This window comes from Cheilinus undulatus, linkage group 20, assembly GCF_018320785.1.
Source record: "Cheilinus undulatus linkage group 20, ASM1832078v1, whole genome shotgun sequence".
Taxonomy (NCBI): domain Eukaryota; kingdom Metazoa; phylum Chordata; class Actinopteri; order Labriformes; family Labridae; genus Cheilinus; species Cheilinus undulatus.
Window position 1 is genome coordinate 16,154,182 of NC_054884.1, and position 27,533 is coordinate 16,181,714.

The following is a 27,533-nucleotide window of genomic DNA, read 5'->3' on the forward strand; positions in this document are numbered from 1 at the left end:
AAAGTTATTACTTTGAAATGACTTCCAAACATCCATTCATTTACAAAATGTACTACACATCCCTACTATGCAGAACATAGAGCTATGGCTGATTTACTGTTACAGTTACTATATTTAGAAAGCTGTGTGTTTGATTTTTCTCCACAGATGCCCAGCAGCTGATTGAGACAAAAGAAGAGTTTCTCCATAGGCAGCAGAAGAGGAGCTCCAGTCTGAACCAGGAGGAGTCACTAGAACCAGCACACATTGAAGAGGAACAGGAGGAACTGTGGATCAGTCAGGAGAGAGCGCAGCTTGAAGGAGCAGAGGAGCCTGATACCAAAGCATGCACATTCAATTCTTTTTCTGTGAAGAGTGAAGAAGAGGATGGCGAGAAACCTCAATCCTCTCAGTTTGATGACCACCAAAGTGTAGAGAAGAGAGACACAGAAGGAGAGGACTTTAATCCAGACTCTCATTTACGGCCAGTTACTCCTGACAAGACCTCACAGCTTTCTGGATCTGAAACTGATGACAGTGCTGATTGGGGGGATAGTGATGGACCTCAGGAAGGTTTAATCCATCTACAAGACAATGACACAGCTGTAAGTGATAAAAATTCTAACTGTGGAAGTGCATCAGTTACCTCCTCTAAATCTGCTCATAACTTTGGACAGAAGAAAAAAGGGCGGAAAAACAAAGAAAATAACACAGGAGAGAAACCATTTAGTTCCTCATTTCGTAAAGGAATGTGTCTGACAAAACAGCACATCAGAGTCCACACAGGGGAGAAACCATTCAGCTGTTCAGTTTGTGGGAAAAGATTTTTTCAACAAGGAACTCTAAAGACACACTCGAGTGTCCACATGGGAGAAACGGTTTAGCTGTTCCGTTTGTGGTAAAGGATTTTCACGACCAGGCCATCTTAATACACACTCTGTTGTCCACACAGGGGAGAAATAATTCAGTTCCTTTAAGTTAAAATGTTTGTTATCAAAGTGTCACAAATCTTGTGCATTTCAAAAAGCGAGTGTGTTGCCATGAGTAGTGGAAATCCAGAATAAGATGTTTGTCTTTTCATAGCTAAGAAGAAGCATCTCAGTGATTGAAATTCTGCTTTTATTCCTGTATTTAATTTTTGTTTCCTCTTAGCTCTGTTAAATGTTCAATGTTGAGTTCATTGAGGATTAATGTTAGATCTTTGGCACTACTGTAACAAAGACATCTGCTCTGTCTGTAATGTTTTTTGATAATATTTGTTATTTAAGGGAGCTGTGCAAAGATATATTTGTTTAATTCTTTCATTTCCCTGTTTGTGTTTGCTTTTTTAAGGCATTGAAATAGTCTTTGTTGATAAAGTCCATGTAAAGCAAAGTTAGAATCTATTCTATTTACACACTCTAGCTGTTGGAATAAAGTTTAAATAAACATGCAACTAGATTTAGAACTATATGTGACTGCATGATGGACTTCGACCTCTAGAAAGTTTTTCAAACCCTCAGGGTGAGGATTTATTGGGCAGGGCCAGAGTGGAGGCACATTGCTTTCTATCATTAACACACTGTCCTTAACCTTCCCCATAACTGTGCATTAACAACCAGGAAAAATTGTGAATTAAGGTATTCAGCTCAATATTTTCAAATTCATTTAGTCTCATAATATGGGCTAGCTGAATCCACTGATGTTAAATTTGTCTGCATTCTTAATAAAACATGCTATTTAAAAAAGAAAAGGCCAGTACTAATTCCTAATTTGTTCTCCATCCTCATCTTGCTCTCTGTCCCTGCTTTTATCTCCTCCCTCATCCTACTCATTCTATCTGCCTCTGGTTGAACTCCTTGAAGTCTTAAAGCAATCAAATAAACCAATGTGACAGTCACCTCTCCTTGAAAAGAACTGTAATGACTTATTTTTAAAGAGAGAACCCCCCTGGTAAGACCTTACAGGTCATTTCAAACAATTAAATTTAATAAATGTTTTATTATAGTAACTTTTCAATGTATAGAAACAGTGAAAATGTAAAACAAAATTCACAATGCCATTGCTATAAAAAGTGACACGTTATCAAAAACAGCTGCAAAATTCTTTACATGGGTACAACTTTTGACACTTAAGTATTATTATCATTATATTTACAATTTATACATTGTGAAAATTCTAAATGTAAACCACATGAGCACACGGTAATCCTCCATATTCAGAGCCAGAACCAGATGTAAATTCTTCTATAAGGCTGTAATAATAATTGCATTTAATACTCTGAACATTTGATCTAAGGTCTAGGTGTTTAACCTTTTCCCCTCATATTAAGATGAGTGGGACATTTTGAGTATCCTCATGTTGTCGTACTGTAACTTTCTTCTTTCTCTCTTTTTTGTTTTTCACAGTGATCGTCCAATCCATCATGACCAAGTGCTTTCTTTAACAGCATTTCAATACAAATACATGAAAATACATATTAAAAACAGAAGTGAGGCTTTATTAGGATAAGTCCTCTTCCACTTCATCGTCCTCCCTCGCATTATGGTTGCTGTCACCTCTATCCATCGGTGGGTCCATGTGTTTGTTCAGGGCTTCCAGGCTGGCCTGGCTAATATAGTACTTGACATTCTGCCCTGGCAAAAGTTTCTGGAGCTCCTCAAGCTTACGGCAAGCCTGGAGAAGAGAGAAATGAAGAGCTGAATGTGTCTCCAAGGACTTTATTTAGTGGAAAGCCAGGCATTTTGAGATGCTGACAAAAATGTAGAAAATAGAGGCTACTCACTACTTTGAAGTTGCCCTGCTGGCAGTGGTGCTCCACCAGGAAACCAAACACATCTCCAATCCTGACAGCAGGGTCCAACTCTGGCTCCTCTAGCAGGGATTCACATAACCCCACCGCCTCACCAGGGTCCTCTGTGTACAACCTGCAGACAACAGACACAAGTTTTGAACCTACCCTGAAGACCAAAGCCAGACAATAACAAATCCACTTTGAAAGGAAAAACAGAAACTTATAAAGAGACCAAGAACAAGTTCAACTTCTATTTTCTTCCATCTTCTTACCTGCGTGCATGGACAAACTTCTTAATAAGGGTGACTTTACTCTGCAGGTCTGCCAGTCTCGCTTCATGTTGTCCAGGGTCCTTTACTTTTGAGAGGCACTTGAACGCTTCAGTCAAAGCATCCAGTGCCTTTTCATAGTTCTGGTAATCATCAATCTCCACCTTAAGAGTGAGGAAAGTTGTTTACTGATTATTTTTTCCTCCGCCAAGGAGGTTATGTGATCGGCAGGGTTTGTTAGTTTGTTAGCAACATAACTCAAAAAGTTATGGACGGGATTTTGATGAAATTTTTAGGAAATGTCAGAAATGGCATAAGGAAGAACTGATTAGATTTTGGGAGTGATCCGGATCACCGTGTGGATCCAGGAATTTTTTTAAAAGATTCTTTCCCCTAGGGAGATGGGGCTAATGGCGGAGGTCTGCGCTCTCCGAGTGCTTTTCTAGTTACCTCATACATTTTTTAAAAACACTAAATTAGATTATGTATATGTAACAATCAATGGAAGCCCCAAGAGGACTCAGTTTTCCTCTGACAACATGTAAATTTGGTTATGTTATCAAAATCTTTACTCATGTATTTCAATGTTTTAGGCATTTAACAATGATAATATAAACAATGATAATATTACGCTTTTTTTCTTAAGTTCCTGAGAAATTATCTCCTTATCATGGGACTGGAGTTAAACAAAAATGTGTTTTTCATGCCTTTGTGCTTAAAAATGTATGTTTCCAAAACGAAATTCCACTCACAGAATATCTTGTTTATCATCACAGACCTACCCTAACCCAAAACTATTGTCAATTAATAAATAATATGAGAATTTACTCTTTAACAGCATGCTGCTCTACCTGGGCACATGCTTCATAGAAGCCAGCAAGCAGATCTGGTGCCCTTCCTTTGGTGTAAAAGCCAATGATTGTCTTCAGGATTTCTGGATTTTTCTGCCAGTCCAGAGACTGAAGGTAGTTGGCAGCCATGATGAAGAGCTCCTTTTGGCGACAAACGTTGGCAAAGTATACGATCTTCTCTGTATCGCCTGACTTCAGGAGTGCCCTCATGGCCTGTTTGAAAAATATATAAAACATAAACAGATGTCTATGGTTGAATGCTGAAATATTTTACTTTAGAAGTTTAAATCATTCTAAAACCCAAATTCCAAAAAAGTTGGGGAGCTGTTTAAAATGTAAGAAAAACTGAATGAAATGATATGCAAATCTCTTAAACCCATATTTCATTCTCAATAGTACATACACAACACATTGAATGTTGAACCCTAGACATTTTACAATTTAATGAAAAATATTAGCTCATTTGGAAATTGATAGCAGCAACACATCTCAAAAAAGTAGGGACAGGCAACAAGGCTGGAAAAGTAAGTGGATAAAATGAAAAACAGCTGGAGGAGCTTTTTGCAACTAATTAGTTGTCAACAGGTCCGTAACAGACTGGGTAAACAGGATCATTTAAGAGAGGCACAGTCTTTCAAAAGTAAAGATTCACCAATCTCCAAAAAAATGTGTCTAAAACTGTAGAGAATTAAAAAAAATACTCCTTCACATAAAAATGCAAAGACTTTGAATATCCTGCCAACTACACTACATAATATGCATACAATTAGGCATGATTCTCTACTTAGCTCACTGCATGGGCTCAGGAACACTTCCAGGTGGCATTGCCTGTCAGCATAGTTTGTTGTGGCATCCACAAATGCAACTTAAAGGGGACACATTATGCAAAAATCACCTTTTCAGGCTTTTCTAACATAAATATGTGCCCCTGGGCTGTCCACAATCCCCTCAAGTACCAGGACTCCCCCCCTTCAGAAAATGTGTGCTAAAACAAGCCGTTCTCAGATTTTCCACTCATGATGTCATGTGGGGAGTTAGCACTACCCCCAGGTTCAGTTGGCCCTTCCCGCTGGAAGAAAAGTCCCGCCCTCCTCTCCTGATCCAGTTGCCAGCTGAGAGGAGGATCAGGAGAGCCACATCCATTTCCTGAGAGGGGCGGAGGGAGACAGCTCAGTAACATTTAAAGCCACAGACAAAGAAACAGCTCGTTCTGAGCAGGGCTGAAACAGAGGGTTTTTTTAGACATACAAAAATCATATACCAGAGTTTTTTTTTTTTTTAGCAACAAGCTTCACGAGCATGTTTTGGGGACCTCTGAGACTGATATAAACTTGTCTTAAAAGAGTAAAATATGTTCCCTTTAAAGTTGTATCATGCAAAGAAAAAGCCATATTTGAACAAGATCCAGATACACCGCTGTCTTCTCTGGGCCAAAGCTCACTTAAAATGGACTGAGGCAAAATAGAAAACTGTTCTGTGGTCAGATGAATTGAAATGTGAAATTCCTTTTGAAAACCATGGATGCCATGTCCTGAAGACTACAGAGGAGAGGACCATCCAGCTTGTTGTCAGCACACAGTTCAAAAGCCTGCAATCCAAAATGGAGATGTAAGGTTGATCCATAGATCAACTGATCCATCATTGGAATGGAAAGAAACAAATTGGTGGATTATTGTGTGGTTAAACGGAATACAATGGGCTACTTAATATTTCTGTTTATGTCAAAAAAAGGATATATCTCTGATAATAAGCATATATTTTTTAATTATGTACTTGGCCTACAGGCTTGTTAAAATATTACAATGTGCCAAGTTTGAGCTAGGAGATTCTTTTCAAAGCGCTGATGAATTATGGTTGGCTGTTCAGTTGTTTGTATCTCCTATTTGGACATATAGTAGTTCTGTGGCTCTGTTAACTTAAAAAGAAATGCCTTCTATTTTTTCCACTCTTTTTTTAATGCTTTTAACTAAAGGGGAGGGGTCTCATATTGATTTTTGCCCTGGGCCTCCAAATGACTAAAACCAGCCCTGCCTCACTTATGAAGTTCTCCCAGACACATCACTCCGCCCTACCTCATTTTGTAGCTTTGGTTTTATGTTTATGCTTTTTTGACAGAATTTATTATCAGTAGTATATTAAAGATCAAATAAAAAAACACATTTGGATAAGTTTCTCTAGATATTACTTTATCTCAACATGTGATTCAGTTTTTGCTTGTTGATGATGATGACAATAATCATCATAAAATAAGAGTCTTGAAGAACATTGGCAGGATGTGACCGAAGGAAATTGCCAAAACAACAACAAAAGAAGCTTCAATTTGAACACAAGACAGCACTTCCTCTGCTATCTTTCTCTTGTGCACGTGGCTCTGCATGTGCACCGGACGGTAATAATACACAGACTTAAAGGAAAATAAAGTTTTCATTTCAATTTTGAAATTAAAGCCTGTCTTCTTTTTTTGTGGAAAACAGATTTATTGATGTGACTCACAATGAATATTTACTGATGAAAGAGTTTACCTTTACCTAAAAGTTTTTAGGAGGATTATTTTTTCAAAGTAGCCTTAAAAGAGCAGCAATTGGTCACTAAAGAGCCACAAGCAGCTCAAGAGCCTCCTTCAGGGAAGGCCTTGCATATTGCATCAAGACAGTACTAAACCACGTACCACATCCTTCACAACAGCATGGCTTCACAGTAGAAGAGTGCTGGGGGGGGCTGCCTGCAGTCCAGACCTTACAACAATAGAAAACATTTGGCACATTATAAAGCAAAAATCTGGCAAAGAAGATGCAGGACTGTTGAGCTACTAGAATCCTACATCAGACAAGAATGAGACTCCAAAAACTCCAGGTACTGGTCTCCTAATTTCCCAGATGTTCCCAGGTTGTAAACATGGCTCCGTTTTGAGATGTGTTGCTGCCATCAAATTCAAAATGAGTTCAAACCATTGCATTCCATTTTCATTGACATTTTAAAGTGCCCCAGCTTTTTTGGAATTGGGGTAAGTCTGATGATGGATCACACATTGCATTTCTACCTTGAGCCTGTTTCCCGCCTGTGTGTATTTCTTGGTAGCGAGGTGGTAATTTCCCTGGCGCATGCAGCAGTCAGCGATCCTCTCCAGCAGCTCCTTTCGGGCTTCTTCAGACAGGTCGTTAGAATCAGTGATCTTCATTCGCTCTGCCAGCTCGTCTGTAATGGTCAAGTTCTGGCTCACGCACACCTCCAGAGCCTGGTGGTACTTTCATACACAAATTAAAGGTATACACATTAGTGTGCACAACAGGGCAATACTGCAACAGGTACATGAATGTCAACTGCCATAAAACTCCTGGGAAAAAAAAGAAGAATACATTTATGAGCTCCATATTGAGATAATGTTATGTAAGAAGTTGGTACCTTTTTGGCTGCGACCAGTAACTCCACAGCCTTGTCATACTGGGAGTGTGTGATGAAGAAGTCAGAGCAGCGTGCGAGGAGTGCTGGGTCCGAGGTCTCATTCAGATCCTCAGCAATCATTTGAAGTGCAGAGAACTGTTGGGTGGTGAACGCCAGCTCCAGAGCTTTGGAGAAATAACCAGCCTACAGTGGACAAGGTAGAAAAGACACTGTTTAAATATTTGAAACAATGCTGCCATCATGTGGCCAGTTTCAGAACACATTATCTGAACTATAAGTGGTTCAGAAACACCAAATATTTGTAAAGGACCTTGTGGTAGAGGGCGACAGCTCTGTCCATATGGGTGCCCTTCTCTTCATAGTAGCATGCAGCCTCCATCATGTCCTCTGGGTTACTGAGCAGAGCTAGGTTCATCAGCTGGTCATCCAAACCATTCTCCTGTTAAAATACATTATACATCTCAGCAATGGAAGAAAGAAAGCAAACAGGAGAAAACGACATTTGCACACAGTATCTTTACAAAGCACTATTTTTACTTTTATCTTTAGGATACCAGGGAATACTCTACCTTGCAAAGCCGTATGGCATTGTTATATGCCTGTGCCCGTGTGTAGAAATGGACAGCCTGTTGGATGTCATCATGGCCCTCGTAGTTCCTGGCCAAGTGGTAAGATGCTGCCCTGTCTCCTGTGTCATTGGCTATCTCAGATGCCTGTTATGATATATGAACACGTCCTTACAATAGTGGGCAATTTATGGCCCTACTGTTGTCATATTATAACTGTGGAAAACTGCAATACATACAGTAGCTACAATTCAACTGCAAACAACAAGAGGAAAATCAAAACAAATTGCAGCAACATTTTTTTTTTCAAAACAACCCTGGAGCAAACTAATTACCTTCTGAATGTTTCCCATGTAGCAGTGGACTCGAACCAAAGAGAGGTAATCCTGGGCGCATTCATAGAATCGCAGTGCTGAATCCATGTCTGACTGGCTCTCCAGGTACTGAGCCCACCACTTATAGATGTTCCTGATTGGATTTTAGGACAGGAAATAAACATAATAGCATATGATACAACCCAATCCGATATAATCCAATATGATGTGATACAATCCTGCATGGTATGATATGATACGATTTATATGACATGAACCAGTATGATATGATATGATACATTACTATATTAGATGGTGCAGTATGAGGTAAGATAAGATATATACAATAAAATAAATACATTAAGATACCATACAATATTTCCTCAGCTGCTATATTATAAAGTTACTATATTGTGACGCAATCATGTAATGATACATCAGTCTCTGGCTGAAATATTTAAAATACCAAAACGATGAATTATTGTCATTTTTTGTCATTTTGGTCTCACCCCTTGTAATTATGTAACATTCTCTCATGAAGTTAAAGTAAGCTGACTTTTGAATGATTCTGCTCGAACTCATTGGTGAAAACTAATGCATATAAATTTTAGATTGCACAAGTATTTTCTGAATCGGTCCTTCAGGATCGGTATAAGTCTAAAACAAACAAAAAAAAAAATCTCATCTTAATTGGATTCTTGTATGTATGGAGTAAGACAATCATACTTTGATCAGGATTTACCAAACCCAGAAACACTTGACTTACTTGTCTCTCATTTTGTTGACGTAAATCTCCAGGGATACGGTGTCATCCTGAAGCATTCTGGGAACTTCTACCCTGTGTGTATCTGAATTCTCATAACTGTAACAAAAAGATCAACAATCACATTTTCTTCCAGTGTATTTACTGCTTATACATGAAACAGACACAAGTACTAAAATTCCTCGTGTCTATAACACTGATAAAAATCTATGATGGACAGGATGGATGATGATTTTTTACTATGCCAGGGCGAGTGCTTTGTCGCCAATTGACTCCAGGTAATTGGCATAGTTGTAGTAGGTAGTGCGCAGATGGATGCGATCTTGGTTTTCTGCTGTTTCCAACGCGTGCTTCCACTGGCCCGAAGCTTGGTAGAAATTGTTCAGCAGGTCATAGCGTTGACAGCTCTTGTACAACTTTTCTGCATCTTCCTATTGGAGGACAGGAAAGGAAGATGGAAAGACAAATCTTTAAGGAAAGTCCCACGATCTTTGTGTGCAGTGCCATGAAACTAACAGAGGTTGTGGTATTTTTAGTGACAGGGTGTGGCATTATCTCTTTTTTAGTTCTACACTTGTAATAAAGAACAGAGAAGATAAATCTAGATGCATTTTATAATATAGATTAAAGGAGTGGCCTTTCTGTTGATTTACAATCTTATGTTTTCTTCATTGCATGTATCTTGTATTTCCCTGAAACAGTAGGAGTTGCAGATTAATTTGTGTTATCTCCATTTGAATACTTTGATATCTTACCATCATGCCGAGCTGAATGGCTAACATCGCTACTTGGGCCTCTGGCTCCGGCTCAGTCTCCGCCTCCTTTAGTGCTTTTGCTGCCCTGGCATTTCCCATATTCCCCAGACACACACGTGCCACATCCAGCCGGCGGGTTTTCACACACATCCGTGCCATGTTTTCCCAAACGGCTTTACTAAAGAGAGAGGAGAAATAGTGTGTTAGCAAAGGGCATGTGTAGCTCAATACATTGGTATTGTATTATTGAACAGATACAACCATAACACGTATGTTAGTAACATTTTAGGTCAGATATAAGAGTTTATAGTTTAACGAACCAAACCACAGTCATGCCCTCAGGTTTCAAAGGCCGGACCTGATGTACTGTAGAATTATTTCAGGAATTCAACAAAATCTTCCTGTACACAAACACTATAATGGCACAGCCATACAGGAATGTACTCAGACTTTTAACTCAAAAAGAGAGGCGTGTTTTTCTACCTCTCCAATTTTTCCTTTTGTCTCGCTGACGTAAATCAGCCCCTCTCCCTCCTTTTCTTCTGCTTCATTTCCAATTTTAAGATTCCACAGCCATCTGGTCTCTATTTGCGTCCCCTCCCTCCTCCGTGCTTTAGCTGATACAGATGTGTGCTGTTTATTAAAGTTAGGCAACAGGAAATACCCCAAATCTTTAGGGGCCCTGCAATATAGGAGGGGTGGTCGTGGCCAAGTCAAGGAAAAGTAAGCAAGAATAGCCAGCACTTTACTCAATATGGTCAAAGAAAACCAACCCTGACAATGAAGTGAAATATTTTAAAATGCTGGAACAGACAGAGCCTGCTGCTCACAGGGCGGCAAGATCTAGAGAGCCAGAAAAGGAAAGACAAGAGAAGGAACGGGTCCACATTTGGCCCCTCTTCCATCCTCTTTTCCTCTCAGGAAACACATCCTGTTGCTGGCTGACTTCGGCGGCCAGTGTATTTGTTGCACACGAGAGAGAGAGGACTTTAGCGAACGCCCCCTGGGCTCCAGACAAAAGAATATACAACAGTGACGTCCAAGGGGGGGGGGGTCTTTGGGACATTTCTTGCACACAAACACACATTTAAAGTGATCGTGAAGGAGGGAGATGTCTTCTTGAAGCTGGCTACAGTTGCAGGCTGATGTTGGACTACGACGAAGAGCAACTCCCCCACTTTTCAACTCTGACCTAAAGGATATGCAGAGAAGGGGAGAGGGAAAGAAGCAGAGGGAGGTGGTTTAAAGGGCCTCTAGTACCAGCCAAGCAGTGGGGGCTTTTTTATTTAAAAGGGGCTGTCTAAATAAGTAGGAATTTAATTTTGGTGCAGAGTCTTTCTAAATTTGCAGTGGACTTCTGCATCCACAGAGAAGAAAGGTGCATACATAGAAGTTACAGAAGTGCATTGGTGAGAGGAAAAGGAGATAAGGAGAAAAGGAGTGAGATCTAAGACTCAAGCTGCAGCCAGTTGGAGCCAGTGGAATGGACCCAGGTGCCAGTTGGATTAATCCCAGCATACCCGCTGTGCTGTCAGAGGAGGAGGGCTGAACATCTACTGCAACGACGACCAACTCCTGAATGAGGATGAATGGAGATGTTCTTTAGCTAAACTTCAAGACGACACTCACCAAATCCACCTCCGAGTGAGCTGGGACAACTCTCGCTAACAGCTGGAGGAGCAGGAGGAGGTGGTGGTGGTGGTGGCGGAGGAGGAGGAGGAGGAGGAAGAGAGGAGCCAGGGTGCTCTGAGCACTCCTGGTGCTACCACCAGGGAACAGGGGTCAGAGGAGGAGGAACACGAGGGAGGGGAAGAGGTGGCGGGCGTCGGGCGTCGCATGGCCGTGCAGAGGCTGGTGGCGGTGGCGGTGGCAGTGGCCCTGCTGTCCCTGGTCCTTAACAACGTTGCAGCCTTCACGCCCAGCTGGGTGCTGCAAGCGCTGGGAGAGGGGCGCAAGAGGAGCGTGGGACTGTGGAGGATGTGCCCCGCTGGTGGAGAGAGGGGCCGTGATGATCTGCAGGCTGGGAGAAAGGGGCAAGGGACTCAGAGGCAGTGCCAGAGTCTGGGATGGGGCTCTGAGTACGCAGGATACCAGGAATCCCGCAGCACAGTCAAATGTAAGTTTATGTGCAAATGTGAGCTTTAAATGCAGCTTAAGAATGTTGCTAATGGAAATGAAGGGTAGCAAACTGCTGTTGAGTAGACTGAGACTGGCTGATTTATTAGCATGTCAAAGATGTGACTGCTGTTTTAAAGTTTAGATATGGCGGATAAAAGGTTTTTTATTTGTAAATTTGCAGAGGTCTTCTATATTTGAAACAACACATTCAAAGGAAAATCACAAGGAGTCAGTAAACAAAAATAATTATGTCTATTTTTCAGGATGACAGGGAGTAACTTCTGCTCATATGAAAAAAATAATAGAAAACCTTTAAGTTACTGGACATAAAACAACAATAAATCATGCTAATATTACATTAATTTTTTAAGCAGCCACTAACGGGACTAAAGTATATTTTTGCTGGCAGTCATTTTGCTGACACAGTTTGAATGTAAATCTTATCTGAGTGTGTTTTCAGGCAGAGTCACTGTTGTGCTGTATGTACTGCTTTGCTAAATTAAGCTCCATTGAGGAATTTTCATTCAAGACCAAGTCTGGGAACAGTTCCAGTGACCACCTTCACTGGGCACAATGGGTGGCACTGACAACCAATGTTAGAGAAAGGCTTGCCCACCATTCATGATAAAATCAGCACCAACTAGTTGCAAATGTATATTGCGCTGCTTCCTCCTCATTTAGTCATATTCTCTTAAGACTGAGAGTTTGATTCATTTTGATCACTTTGCAAGAAAAGTGACAAAGTTTGTCCTATCTTCCCATCAGTGCAGTTTGACATGATGCGAGCATGCAACCTGATGGCAACTGTGGCCCTGACTGCTGGTCAGCTGATCTTCCTCCTTGGTCTGGTGGAGCTGCCCTTCATCACACAGGAATCTCAGTGGTGGGAGGAAGCTATAGCTGCACTCTTCCAGCTGGCCAGTGAGTATCAATGTCTGATGGCATGCAGATAAAAATGTATGAGAAGAATCTTTCTTAAAAAAATACTAGGTGTTCTTCTTAAGGTTGTCAAAGCTTCAATACTTTATGATACAATGTTTTGAAATCATATAACCTCTGCTTTTTAGCTAAAAAGAGAGCACTGTCTAAATCAGTGGTTCCCAACTGGCGGGTTGGCACCCAAAAGTAGGTCATGGAGCCCTTTTCAGTGGGTCAAAAATGTCTTCCTAGGGAAAAAATAGCCAAAAAGTCTATGAAAGTCTGTCTTTTTGATTTGTCATGTATTGTCTGAATAACAAACTGTACTAATTTTCATCTGATTAGCCGAAAAATTGCAGAAATTTGGGTCGCTACTTTTTTTTAAAAGATATATTTGGGGGCTTTTTATGCCTTTATTTAGAGCGGTGGATTGTGGATACAGTGAGAAACAGGAACGAGTGAGTTGGGGTAAGACACGCGGGAAAGGAGCTGCAAGCCGAACTTGAGACCGGGCCACCCGCGTATGTTGGTGTGCAACCTTTGTGACCATCTTTGCCTTTGGGTCACAATTTCTCATTGAGTTGATGGTGGGTCCTGTGGCTCAACCAACTGAAAACCATTTTAGTCGAGGCTTGTTGATTGTAGCAAAATACTCCTGAAAATGCCACTAATTTTTCAGGAAGAGCTGCATGTGTAAATGCAAGCAGCTGAATCTTCACCCAGACTGCTACCCCCCTAGTATTTACCCTCTCCTATCACTCCCTTGCCAAGCAGGCAAACAGCATAAAAACATCTTGCTGTGAGGTACAAATGTGAATGAGCAACTAGGGATGGGTATTGTCTGGGTTGTTTTCTGATACTAGTCCTTAATCAATACTTTTTATGTATGTCAGTGCCCAAAGGGTGCCTGAATTGATACTTTTGAGATGAAAAAAGTGTTTGGAAAGTCAGCGGGAGACTCAAAGTTGTCTGGGTAGATTAAATTATTCTAAAGAAAATGTCTTATCAGATGCCATGTAATTCGGTCTAGTAGGTCTTGGACGTGTTGGTATTAGAACCATGTCAGTACTGAATTTCAAAACTCATCCCTACGAGCAAGCTAGGAATTTTTCTTAGATAGTTAGCATGAAAAATTCTGGAGAATTTTGCATTACACAAGTGAAAAAATAGCTTAAATGATGCCATTTTTACTCAGCGATATCACGACATGTTAAAAATGGTAAAGAGTGCCAAAAATGGGGGATACAGTCTCTGTGAGGGAAGTATAAGAACATGGGAGATAATAATCAGTAAATGTTGTCATAACATCCCACAGAAAAGATTATAATTTTACCAATTGTTGGTGAAAATCCATGGGAAAAGTGCAATACTTCTACTTGTCTGAATTCAAACATGATGCACTGGAACAACAGCATACTGAGTAGTGGTAAACAAGCAAAAGAGGAGGAGGAGAAAGAAAAGAGAGGAAAGACCATCATTCATGGGAATAAACCCTCCTCCATAACCAGCACACATTCATCACCATACTGCTGTGGCTGACACAAGTCTTGATCTGAGACGTTTGCCCAGCTGTTTGGTATCGCTGTGGCAGAGCGGCCTGGAGGGGGTCTGCTCTGGGTCTAAATTTAGTCCTAGTCCAGAAACCCTGGGCCTGTGCTGCAGCGAGCCAGGGAGCGACTGTCGGGCGCCAGGATATCCCTGCTCAGGACGAGGAAATGTCTGTGACTACCTGTTATGCAAACCCCCGAGCTGAAGAAGGAAAAAGAGGGGAGGGGGAACGGACGGCAAAGATAGTTTTCAACAGAGACTGTGTGTTTGTGTGCGCACTGGCACAGTGTGTTTTGGTAGAGAAATGTCCTGTGGTACACACGACAGCAGGGCGGGAATTTCTTCTGTCTAGATAAAATGATCTGGCTTTTAAGACTGTGTTTATAAAATGTACAAGAGCAGCAGCAAAGGAAGAATTAGGGATAAGAGCTTTAATCTGACAGAGAGCATTGAAACCCACCCACTGTTAAAAGTATTTCCAGAATAAGACAACACCTGCCAGACCTGAGCAAACCCTGATTTATGAACGACAAAAAAAGATGTCATATCCTATGAATCACTATCACCAACATGTGTGGTGAATATTTATAGCTGTTTTCATGACACTGTCAGTGTTGATCCTAAAGACTGTTCATCATTGACTGAATCAGTAACAATAATGACTAAAGTCTAAAACTATAAATAGTTCGCACTCGCAGTCTAATAATAGTAGAACTCACTGGAAAAATGGGCAACAAAGCTGCTTAGTAATACGCTGATGTGTATCTCAGGATGTTCCTGACGGAGAATAGAAATCTCTAAAGGCTCTACATGGCTCATTCAAGCCCTAACTTTGGTAGATTATGTCCGGCACTGACTATTTCCTGGGCTTTAAAACCACAACAGATGGGCTTCATCTGCACAAGAAACCAAGTTTGAGACACATAGAAGTACATGGCAAAGTGTATGGGTAGAGTACACCCAGTAGCCATCTTTATTACAATAGAAAATTCTAATTCTACAGCCATCCTAAATACCAAAAGAGTCTGCCACAACATTAAAAAATCATTATTTGCTGCAAGATAACAGCCATTACAAATCCTCAGGTGGACATATATATTGGCTACCATTTAAACAGAAATCACCAGAAACTGGTGGATTGCTGTTTTGAGTTTTTGCCAAAAGTGAAGGAGTCTTCTGCATGATTGAAGTTATAATGGACTGTGAGACTCACTGGCATATTGGTGCAGCACCACCAGTATTGTAGGCGTTGTTCGGGACAATCGTAGCGAAGAGGGAGCTGAGTCATAAGACACAAAGGTCCGTTTACCAATATTGACCTTCATTTCAACTCATCAACTTTTGACAGTGACAAAAAGAATGAGATCATGGATACAAGCGGAATACATTTCCTTAAGAGGGTGGTTACTCAGCCTTAGAGATAGGCTGAGGAGCTCAGACATCCTGGAATTGCTCAGAGTAGAGCTGCTGCTCCTTCACATCATTCTGCTAAAGTGGCCCAGGCATCTGATTATGATGCTTCTTGGTTGCCTCCCTTCAGAGGTCTTCAGGGCACATCCAACTGGGTGGACGGCAGACCCAGAGCTCATTGCAGGAGATGGGATATATCCCATCTAGCTTGGAATCCTCCAGGAGGAGCTGGAAAACCTTGCTGGGCAGAGAGATGCCTGGGTTAACTTGCTTAGCCTGCTGGCACCTTGACCCAGCCCAAGATAAGCGGAGGAAGATGGACAGTTGCATTTTCCTGTGCACATGCATGCATGCTGTCACACATCCAAGACTTGGCTGACTGTTCAGTTTTTTATTTATTGCAAAAATTCACAGCTCAAGACATTATGCCAAGCAGTGAAGATGAGTTTGCGGTACTTTCACTCCTTAAAAGGCAAGAGAACACACTAAGTCCATCCACCCCTGACAGAGCCCTTTATATATTGAGATCATTGCACAAGCTCGCCAGTTACAGCTCTGTGCCAAGTACTAAATAGCTTGGTAAAGAGACAGAATGCATCTTTTTAGTTAAGTTTGTCTTGTTTATGTGCTTCTGAGTACCAATTTTTGCCTTGTCTATCACGCTCTATGGTTCAAATCCACAGAAAGCAGGGGCACAACACAATATTTAAAGTGAGAGACAAAGGAGGAGAGAAAGGGAGCTTTCTTTTTCAAACAACTTAATGATGGCATTCAGCACACAAAAACTGCTAAATTAAAAATAATATTTATTATTGGGGAGATTCAACCTGTTGGACAAACTCAGATTTTTTTAATGGTCAAACATGAGGGAAATGCTGGCATATTGGGAATGTTACGCAAAAAATACCAGCATCGGTATCTGCCATCTGCTGAATTACTGTTTTAAACATCTGTATCAGTATGGGCCCTAGTTTTTTCAGTCAAGGAATGGATGGAGAGATGGACTATATGACATCTGATGACAATCAATGTAAAGATGGGGACATATTTCACTAATAGGGATGACCTCACGATGGTGCTGGCAGAATATTCCAAGACAGACCAGAGAGCTCAGAATAGACAAAATAATGTTTTTAAAAGGCAAATATATGAGATAGAAAGTTGAAAACATGATTCTCAACAGTCAAAATATGAAATAAATTCAAAATCATCAGTTTAAAATGTCGAAGCATGAGAAAAACATTTAGATTTTAAGTTTTAAAGGTCAAAATATGATTAAAAATTTAAAACTGTGGATCTACAAGGTCAAATTATGAGATAAAAGTCAAAGTAAAGAGATAAAAAGGTCAAAACATGAGTAATAATTTATAATCATAGTTTAAAAGGTCATGATATTACTTAAAATTTTAAAATTGAGGATCTCAAAGGTAAAGAAATAAGATAAAATGTCAAAATTGTGAACTGAAAATGTCAACATATGAAATAAAAAGTCAACCAAAACTTTACGTCATAACTGTGACATGCAAAATTAATAATATGAAATGAAAACATAAATGTATTTTACCACATTCCTGACTTTTTATCTAATTATTTTAACTTTTTACTTTGAATTATTTCTCTAAATATTGTTAGAAATATCTGAGGTAATGAAATTACTCAAATGTATATATTACAGGAGTAGTCTTTTTAAACTAATGTAGACATTTCAGTGAAAAAAATTCTACATATTGTATCTTAAAGACCTGCTCCACTGAAATAGTGAATGAGCTTCAGCTCTTAATGAATGGAGGTATTTTTACAAATCACCCTCCTTTTCAGGAATGTTTTCATTTTCAGACGTGCCAGAATGCTCAGCTATTACAAGCAGACCGTGGAAAAACAATATCTGGTTCCATTCAGTGATGTCTCAGCTGTGCTGGGAGGTCCAAGCTGAAAGCACAATGTTTGTCATCTCAAGCCTGGAGGACTCTCTGGAATGTGTTTTCTGAATGGATAAAGCTTAAAAAAAAAAAGAAAAAAATCAAAAGTCACGGCTGCAGGTCATATCCAAGTTTATCAATGTTTTAATTTTGAGGAACTCTAACTGTGGGGCCAAATTCAGCTTTCTTAAACCCTGGCTTAGAAGTTTTTTCCAGGAGTCCATGTCTTCAGAGATTCACAGTAAAAAGGGAATGAATAAGTTTTGAGCAAGACATCCAGGCAGGTTAGCCCTCAATCAACTTTGTCCTCTATAAAAATAAAGCAAGAACAAGGCAACTAAATGAATTTCCAAGACCTGGCCTCAAGATAAGACTTGTTTAGATTTCCCTGCGACAGATCATGTCAAATGTCCAGCAAATATATTAACCCTGAAGCTAAGGGTGTGGAGAGCGGGGAAGGAAGGAAGGATGGAAAGAGGAAGAAGGGGAAGGAAGTTTTGAGAGATAAGTGTGAGCCAAAAAAGAGGTTCACACAGCCCACCCAGGCTGGAACCTGGACAGGAGATTATTCATTTTCTTGGGTCAGGAGCCAGACAGGTTAAACATGAAGAGATTGAGCAAAGAGTTGCATTCTTCTGAGTGCAGGCACGCAATGATACACAAAAACAGTCATTCATATCCTCAGTTTAAACAATGACAGCAACCTTAATGTGGAAGTGGACAGAGAAATTCTAATGAACTCCCTCCTTGAAGCCACGATTTATTTCAGGAAATAAGATTGATTCATATCCTCAAGCTCTAACATCCAGGTTTTAAGTGATTATTTTGAGGTTTCTCTACTACTGTGAATGGGCAGTGTTTCACTGTTAAACTATTAAATGGCTCCAGAGAACACAAGGAATTTATGGTCTGTTGCACGAAGTTTTGTGCAATGTGTAACATTTGATGGAGCATTGTGTTTGCATGCCTGCAGCAAGTGTAAAACAGCAAGAGTAGTGAGTGATGAAATTGTAAATAGCGTAGCTGGTGCAACGCATAGCTTGACTCTGAGCACTGCTTGTAGGCTCTCATATCACCTCAACTGGTAGCTTTATACAGCAGATAAAGGCAATAAAACAAAACAAAGATGAAAGAAACAGCATGGAATCACAGGGGCTGGGGCTCTCTACCTTCACATGCAAACAGGGGTTCCTCATTGCGTGACTTACACTGCTGTGAATCAAAGTCATCAGGAGATAAAATATCTAAAAGCCTTTTTTCCCAAGACTATATTCATGCTCTGATATTTTTAAGCTATTGAGAACTTTGATCTTAAGATCTCAGAAGTTCCTCCTTGGAGGAAACAGATTTTCAGTTTCAAAGACCCCACACAAAGCTCCCGCTGAACCATGAAGTTAAAGGCCTCAGAGATGGATGTCAAAGATTTTACAAGCACAGTCAAATTACGTAAGATCATTGTATTTCTGAATATCTGCAGTTTTTTCTAAGCTTTGTGTATTTTTTGATACTGTTGATCAGTAAAGAAACAGCAATTATATTGTTAAAGAAAACATGGTATCAAAAAACACAAGTAGGTACCAAAGTATGAGTATTGACAGCCTTAGGTGAATTACTATTGATTTTTTGTAGACCTCGAGTGGGTCAGGGGTATTTTTTTGAGTTGCCAAAAGTTTCCAAATTTCATTAGCAACAGTATTTAATAGGAGATGAAGGGGGGGGGGGTCTTGACTCTATTACACTCACTCTCTCCACCATATTAAACAAACTAAACAAAGCTCTTCCAGCCACTGGATGGCAAAAGAGCAGACAACCACTAAAAGCCCAATGGGCCAGGCAAGCAAAGACAGCCTTTGTAGCAGGTGTAAAGTGGCCCATTCCAGGCTCATAAAATGGAAAGGCGCAGGTCAGTCCAAGATTGAGTCTGGAATCAATGTTATCCAAGCTAGCGCTGGCCATCAGCTCAACCAACCATGGTGCAGAGGGCAGATTTGATGAGCAATAATGTAAGGGGAAAAAGGTGTGGTGTTACAATAGCTCTTAATTTCTGAAAGGTGGCTCACCAGGAAAAAAAAAAAGAAGTTTAGGAAACACTGCTCTAAAGGATGGATCATCTACATTTGGGTGTTTTGGGGTGGTTTAAGTGAAATACTTTAGGGACATATTAGCCAACACCCCCCAAAAACAAGCAAACAAACAAACAAAAAAAAAGAAGTGATGTGAAAAATACTCAAAGGCTGCAACCTTATTTTGCATTTTTGCTTTCCATTTACATGGGAACAAAATTTTGGGTGCCTAATGACACATGGAATTTTCTGTGAAAACAGAGACATACCCGTTAAAGTTCCAGCCACTAGCCATGCATGAGGCAATCACAAAAGTGATAGACTTGCCAGTTTTGTTTGTGCGTCTTACTCCCAGCTGACATTTTCTTGGATATACTCAGACAATTTAAGTAGCAGCCATCCCACCTCATCGTCTGTTTAAGGCTGCCTATGTACACATGTGCATGCAGTTTTATTATAAAGCTGCACCGCCAACAGCTGGCCATGCATGTAGACTATAGTTATTTTAGTCATTTTTGCTGATTCGTGAGCACAGCAGTTGTTATCAAAACACCTGTCTGAATGCAAATCTTTTTTGTTCATTTCAAAGCAAACACAGTCTAAAGCTGATGGTTGACTTACACTAAAAAGTGCCATGTCATCTTCAGGATCAATTGTGTAAACATTGTCTATCTAAACTTTTTGCCCTTTGCTGGAAAACAAACTAATTTTTCTATCCAGTGCTTTGGTTTTGGCCTGGAACAAGAACAATCAAGCATATAGTGTTAGTTCAGACAAGCCATGGAGTCAAGCGCTGCCATATAACTGACATCAGCTGATCTCACACAAGCTCATTTGCTCTAACTATGCTATTGGCTAATCACACTCATGCTGCTATATCAGAACTGCTCTAGCCTTGTTACAATTTGTTGCTCTCTCTGCAAGCTGCTTTTCGCAACCCTCCTCCACCCCAGCTCCTCTTTTATTCAGCTTCTGACTCGTCATTGTGTTGTCAATAATGCCTGCTCTGCTTTGGGATTTTTTTTTTTTATTGCTGCTCCTCTCCTTGTTTAATGCTTTCCATTTAGACTCATGGAGGGCGGAGGGATCCTGGAACAGACACACCGCCAAATATTAACAAGAGCAATAAGTCCACATTAATAACTGCTTATAAAGAAAATATCTATAGCTGCAAATGATGTGTTTTTTTTGTGGTCCTGACCGAGCTAGTTTTTATTGGTGCTAGTTGGCAAATGTTAGCAGCTAAATACATAAATTCTGAAATGCTAAAAAAAATCTTTGTTTTGGCCAAACAGCAACCTCCAGAGCTGAAAAGCATGCAGCAGTGCAAAAGCTGCTCTAGAAGTCCATTAACACCAGTGTCAAAACATCCATTTTCACAGGAGAAACATGTTAGAAATCCTGATTCAAAAGAAGTTAGAGTTTTATGGATTTTTTTCACAACACATAAGCTTTGAGTGTATTATGGCTAAATCATGCATTGTTAGGAGCATGGCTGATCTGATAGGCTTTTAGAGCTATGGTTAGAATGCCCCACTCAACTTCACCTCTTTGGCTATGTAAAGATTAGCTAGAAGTTAATCCAAGACAGCCTTTTCAACATGGCAACCCCCAGTGATAGGCTTTTAACTCTACTTCAGAAACCAACAGGAGATGCCAAAGACAGTACGTCCATGTTTTGTACAGTTTTTGATCAGAGCATTAGTACTGATATTATGAGACGGTGCTAGTTCTGATATAAGGAGAAGAAATAGTTCATTTGTTGTCAAATTCACTGACTTTATCCCTCTGTTCTGCTGTTCAGGTTTTGTGCTCGTGATCGGACTTGTGACCTTCTACAGGATTGGGCCCTTCACACACCTGTCCTACTCCTGCTACCTGGACATCGCTGCTTGCCTGCTGGCCACGTTTGCTGCAGCCATGCTCATTTGGAACATTTTACATCGCCGTGATGACTGCCTCGCTCCTCCTGTTATAATTATCAGCCGCTCACTGGCATCGCCTTTTCATCCACGACTAGACAATGACTATGTGGAGTCGCCATGTTGAGTCATGTCACTTCATACTGCAAGCAAGAAGTATCAAGAGACTCTGACGGAAAGAGGACACTCCTGCTGCTCTACAACAGCTGGGAAAACATGGACTAAAAATGATAAAACTCTATTATCACAATCTGTTCCAACATAAACAAGACGCCAGAATTATTTGCTACTTAGTGCACAATTTAACTTTTTTTTATTTTTTTACTGTAAGGCCCCAAAAATGCACAAATATTCAACACTATAAGATGTTTCATTACTTATACTTGGATTAGCTAATTGTTAGTTAAACTGGACTCTACCATTGTAACACCCTGTAAGTGGAAAGATCAAGCTGGAACTTGACTTATATTGTTCATTGTGCACTTATGCAATGGCCTCTTGCACACTTATAAATTGGAAATTATAAAATGTTTTAAATATAATACAAGAATACCTCACATGTTAACAAGTATGACTGTTAAAGATGCATGTTATAAATAAGCAGAGTCACTAAAAAGCAAATCAAAATAGCTTTGGGAGAACTGGGATCAGGCTACATTTAATCAAATAATGCTGTTGCAATAAATAATGAAAAAATCCCAAAGGTCTGCCAAATCCTATTTATGTTCAGATTGTTTGTTGTTTTCATTATAATTTGATGATTACAAATGTTTGCCACTGCATTTGAAAATGACATTCACATTTCAGAATTTGAGTTCACTGTTCATGATGCTTTCAGCAGTAAACTGTGCTTGCCTGTGGTACAAAATGCATACTTAAATTAATATTTTTACCAGAGAATGCTTTTAGTTTTTTAAGTACTATCAGTATTTTGTGACAATATCATATCATGTTAAGGCCTCCATGCAGACATTGCCAAACATAGGGGCAATTAAACATAGAAAAACATGTCATATGAATTCAATAAATTTCTATTGAGCAAATATTTAAACACAGTGGTTGTTTTGCTGCCAAATGCCACAACAAATGGACATCAGAAGCTGGGATGCACAATATTATCAGTGTGTTGGGATCAGCAGATGTGAACATTTCTGCCAATATTTACATCCCATATTTTTCCAATATAAATCTGCCTATATCAGCTCTATATACTAACCCTACAAACAAATATATTGAAGTAAATATGTAAATATTGCCATTTAATACTGGAAAAGTGGACAAAATCTTCATATTATCAAAGGAAAATGCAGTCAAACTGTGTGCATGTATATCCTCCCAGTGCCTCTGTAATATGGGCTTTTCAAATATGATTGTTTAGTTCTGTTTCTTTTTGAATTATGTTTTGTCTCATCTAAGGCTGATCAGATACTGGCTGATTTTCAAATCTTAAACAGTTTTTAAAAGTGGGAGACCACAGATATAAGAAGAGTTTCAATGACTTTATCTTATAACCTAATCCTCTGAACCCACACTAGACATGAAAGAAAGAAAACAAGCATAAAGGATTGTCCAAATCCACAGCTAGCTAAAAAACAAGGAAAAGAATGGGGGTGAAATCCTAGCTGAGATTTATGAAAAATTGTGTTTTTGTTTGAGGTGTAAAAGTACCTCACATGTGGTTGGTGATGCTACCAGCTTTGATTGCTCTCATTGGTTGTTGTGGCTATTTCATCAGAGCCTGTCCAGCCAAGAATTGTAAATATCAAACATGTTTGATATTTATAATTGGAGATTTGGGAAGGCTCTGCTGCTTAAAGGATGCAGTATAATACCAGGGATACATGATACTATCAGCATGATATTGTAATGGCAGATGTTAGCTTAAAAACTGAATACCATACCATATTAGCAGATATAAACATTTCTGCCTATGTCAGTTGTAAATACCAGCTGTACAAAAAATTAAGTTAGAGGAGTTTTAGGCTGGACCAACAGACCTAAGTCAAGTATGTCTAAAAGACTGCTTTTCACTAATTTATTCATCCTGAAACTTTAAATTGTGTGTTTTAATGACTGAAGATTTAGGAATAAACTACATTTAAATATCAGTATTGATATTGGTATCAGCTAAAATAAATCTGTAAATATTGGCATAATAGAAGTTGTCAGCAATTCTATATCCTGCGTCTGGCTATATCCTGTGTATTGTGTATGGCTTGCTTAAGGTCCAAACTGCAACATTTTTGCTGAAGAAATTCAAGGTGGTTGAGTTTTCAGAAACTTGGGTTTCAATTTCTAATTAAGGAGATGGTGGTGGGTCATAAAGTTAGACCAGTTAAGAACAAGTAAATTAAGGAATGAGTTATAGGACATGAAAACCCAAAGATCACCAATGCATGCAAAGTGGACTAAAGGGATATGCCACAATTAAATATGCTGTTACTTTGTATTAGATTAACAACATGTCAGCAAACAGTTACTGTTTACTATATAAAGACTCACAATAATCTTTGATAAGATAAAGCATTTAAGCATGGTCGCCTGCTTTTTCTCTTGTTTAATCAAGTGTCCTGGATTTTAAACACATCCTACTTTTGTGACAAAATTAATGTCATGAAAAACAATTAATATATCAATAAGTTATGAATATATTAAGCATGGATAGACCTGCTGTCAGACTTCTTTCACTTTGAGGGCAACCCACACACACGTCAGAAACCCAGAAGTGCTGTTCAACTTCCAGCTTAAAGCCCACCGTGGAGACTGTGAATACCTGCTCCAATTAAGTCAGATTGAGAAGAACACATGCAAAAGAATGATCGATCAACAACCGCATTACCTTGGTGTGAATCCAATTTCCAGGAATCAGTCCATGCTGTCAAAGCATTTTCAAAGTCCAATTTTATTTGGACGAAGACAGCACTTTAACTCTTCCCAACTGCGTATTACAGTAGCGACAGTCTTTTCACCTGTATATGAATTTTTGTGCTTCACTATAAAATCTGAACTAATTTTTATTTTTTATTTCAAAAGCAGAGGTCAGTGATACTTAGTTAAGTATCACTGACCTCTGTTTGCTTTTGAAATCAAGCAAATATGTTGTAAGACATTGGTTCCCATCCTAGGGTCCAGGCCCTCCTTTGGGATGCACTAAAGATCTGTGGGGGGTGTGAAGAGCTGTCTGCTCTGAGGTTGACAAAATTGGATTTGCATCTCTTTTTAAAGATATGATTTAGACACAGAATTGATACATACATAGATCTTTTGGTAAGAACAAATGTCTGCAGGTCTTTTTGGTTGTGATTTTATAGTAAAGACAATTCAAATTGATGCTTAATTTTTCAGTGTGGGTCCTGGGGTGCTTAGCTTTTCTTTGATATCTACCTCCTGAAGGCACTCTGAGGAAAAAAGGTTATGAACCACTGCTTTATGAGATTATAGGAGACATCCTCATCTTTCAGATTTAGACTCATTTAAATTGAGTTCAGTGGTAGCTAAATGCACGGTGACACACTTTTCACTGACAAATGGCTCAAACTGAGAGCAAGGGAGTGTCACATGAACTACAGTTGACAAAGATGACTTAATATCTTCCACCAGTCTTTGCTTCACTTCCTCAGGTGTTCCTGATGAAAAAGGGGGATTTGGTTTTAAATAGCAGATGCGGTGGCAGGCGGACAGCACAAGAAGGCTTGTATTCATGCAGGCTGATAACCCAGCAGCATGTCACCTAAAGTCAAGGACAGCATGAATGAGAGGAAGCAGCACAGTCTGGCCTGAATAAAGACATTCCAACCTGTATCTGACGGGTGACTTTGAAAGTCAGACCGAGTTCAGCACTGACAATATCTGCTCCATTGAAGTCTATTTAAACTCTGATTTGTTTCTACTCTATTCCAAACACCAAGGTATTTGTTCATGGTAAAAAAAAAAGATCCTGGATATTTTATCACAGGACCTAAAAAAAATGCACTAAAGATGTAAGCCCAGGAAAGGTACAGGTTACCACTGCAGGAAACATGTATTCCTGTGGGTGGAGATATGCGGGAATCAAACACAATACAGACCTCTTTTAAGAAAAAAAAAGAAGCAGCAGTAAAAATAGGCATCAATGAGGAACTTAGTAAAGCTGTCATCATGCCTATTAAACTCTTAGGAATATCCGGCCAGCGGGGTATGCTGTTTTCCCATTTGTTTGTTTTTGTGCTATTTTCACATTTACGTAGTATTTGTACGTGCAAAATCCCCACAAGAGCAGAATTCACACCTAGTGCCCTGAGTCACGTATTCTGCAGGAGATTATATCAGATCTTTGCTGAAATCACATATACTGTACGTTTCCCCAAAACACACACAGTCAAAGGGGCGATCTCTCACATCCTTTAAATGACCTGATTCAGTTTGCAAGAATGGAAAAAGGCACTTTGTTAGGCCCAAACTGGCACTGGGATACAAAGTGTACAAGTGTGTGTCCGTGTGTCACACTGTGTTTAGAAAAGTACATCCCCTCTGAACACACCCGCTCACAAACAGAAACAGTCATATATATACACACTGAGGAGTTCCTTCCCAGAGCATAGACACAGAAAAAGTCCTTAATCATGTCCTGTGTTTAAAATTTGATTTCTTTTACTTGGAAAGACAAAGTCAAGATCAACACTGGGTATTCCTGTAATATGAAGAAAGAAAAATGCTGGGCTCTGTCTTTTTCTTTCTAATTGCTACTTCAAATGTATTATTTCATTTTTTTTCTCAATATTTCATCATCTACGGCTGGGGATACCAAACTTTATGAATGAACAGTCCAACTCAAAATATTTTACAATTAAACCTACTGTAATAAAGAGTAGAAGCAGAGCACATTTTCTCCAGCTATAGTTTGTAACACTGTGTGGACCAAGGTCATAATAGCTTTGTATTTTCATTAGTTTTTATTTTAATTTCATTTTCACTTTTTGTTTTCCTTTTCAGTTTAGTTTTAATCAATTTTAACTGCTGGTTTGTAAATTTAGCTAAATTTTAATTTTACAAAAAAAAAAAAAGCTTTGTTTTAGCTTAGTTGATTAGTTTTAGTGTTTGTTTCAGTTTTTCCAGTATTATGGGATACTTATCAGGGATGAGATCTAAAAGTGCCAGAAAAAGTGAACCCTTTATACTCTTTAAAAAACATACAAACAAATGGGCTACTTTTAACTTTTAATTTGATCAAATCAAATAAATATCTAAAATACATTTTTACATTTTCATGGTTTACTCAACCTTCAAAGACCCGGTCTGGCATTTCTAAAAAATGGTAATAATTTCTGCTATCAGAATTTTGATTAAAAATGTCCAGAATGTCCACTAAAGTTTAAGTAATTTGCTTGAAATATTGGTAGAAATTGCTCATAAATATGTATGTTTTGGATAGTTTAATTTGAAGTTTTAGGGAAAATATGCTTTGAAATTAACTGCCATTTTCAATGAATATTTTTCTAGAGGAAATCTTTGAAATATTCAAGAACTGTCAAGGAATTTCAAGAGAATTTTGTTTGGACTTTGTGGAGGGGAGGTCATAGGATACATTAATTAAGGTATTTTTGAAATTCTGGATATTCATATCCAAATGTTTGGGAAGTTGATTGGGAATTTTGGTGGTGTGGAGGGTAGGGTCTTCTGAAATTTGCAAGATCTTCTTGGAGATGAAGGGGATCTGATTGGAATGTTTGGATTCATTTGCTTTGAAATTTTTATGTATTTTTAAGGATATTTAGGAAATGTATTTGTAATCTTTTTTTGATTGGGATTTTTTTCAGGGGGGAGGAGTCCTTTGAAATTTTAAAGAATTCAGATTTTGTTTAAATTTAGGGGAAATTTGATACAAAATTTTGAGGTATTTTTGTGTGAATTTAGAAATTCAAAAATGTTTCAGAATTTGACTAGGAATTTTGGGGGGAGTAGGGCTCTGAAATTTTCAAGAATTT

General features: G+C 39.2%; 2 protein-coding genes across 2 annotated transcripts in view; one reads left to right on the forward strand and one right to left on the reverse strand.

The window, feature by feature from the left end:
• Nucleotides 1-1,939: 1,939 nt before the first annotated feature.
• The window catches only part of ift140 (intraflagellar transport 140 homolog (Chlamydomonas)), a 36,901-nt gene continuing 11,307 nt past the window's right edge, over nucleotides 1,940-27,533 (reverse strand). Inside the window, exons 19-30 of the mRNA XM_041815406.1 lie at nucleotides 9,673-9,850; nucleotides 9,158-9,348; nucleotides 8,921-9,016; nucleotides 8,176-8,308; nucleotides 7,844-7,987; nucleotides 7,585-7,713; nucleotides 7,275-7,457; nucleotides 6,913-7,116; nucleotides 3,873-4,085; nucleotides 3,025-3,185; nucleotides 2,744-2,885; nucleotides 1,940-2,634 (exon numbers count right to left, since the gene is read on the reverse strand). Coding sequence (XP_041671340.1) covers nucleotides 2,461-2,634; nucleotides 2,744-2,885; nucleotides 3,025-3,185; nucleotides 3,873-4,085; nucleotides 6,913-7,116; nucleotides 7,275-7,457; nucleotides 7,585-7,713; nucleotides 7,844-7,987; nucleotides 8,176-8,308; nucleotides 8,921-9,016; nucleotides 9,158-9,348; nucleotides 9,673-9,850 — 1,948 coding nt within the window. The 3' untranslated portion in view covers nucleotides 1,940-2,460. The remainder of the gene's footprint in view (nucleotides 2,635-2,743; nucleotides 2,886-3,024; nucleotides 3,186-3,872; nucleotides 4,086-6,912; nucleotides 7,117-7,274; nucleotides 7,458-7,584; nucleotides 7,714-7,843; nucleotides 7,988-8,175; nucleotides 8,309-8,920; nucleotides 9,017-9,157; nucleotides 9,349-9,672; nucleotides 9,851-27,533) is intronic.
• On the forward strand, nucleotides 11,441-22,608 carry tmem204 (transmembrane protein 204). Its single transcript, XM_041815407.1, has 3 exons — nucleotides 11,441-11,788; nucleotides 12,556-12,711; nucleotides 21,453-22,608. The coding sequence occupies exons 1-3, from the start codon at nucleotides 11,509-11,511 to the stop codon at nucleotides 21,695-21,697; spliced, it is 681 nt and encodes a 226-aa protein (XP_041671341.1). The 5' UTR covers nucleotides 11,441-11,508; the 3' UTR covers nucleotides 21,698-22,608.

Coding starts and splice junctions, on each gene's coding strand:
- tmem204 (XM_041815407.1), top strand. CDS start 11,509: ATGGCCGTGCAGAGGCTGGTGGCGGTGGCGGTGGCAGTGGCCCTGCTG. Junction 11,789..12,555: donor ATCCCGCAGCACAGTCAAAT/GTAAGTTTATGT, acceptor TCTTCCCATCAG/TGCAGTTTGACATGATGCGA. Junction 12,712..21,452: donor TGCACTCTTCCAGCTGGCCA/GTGAGTATCAAT, acceptor TCTGCTGTTCAG/GTTTTGTGCTCGTGATCGGA.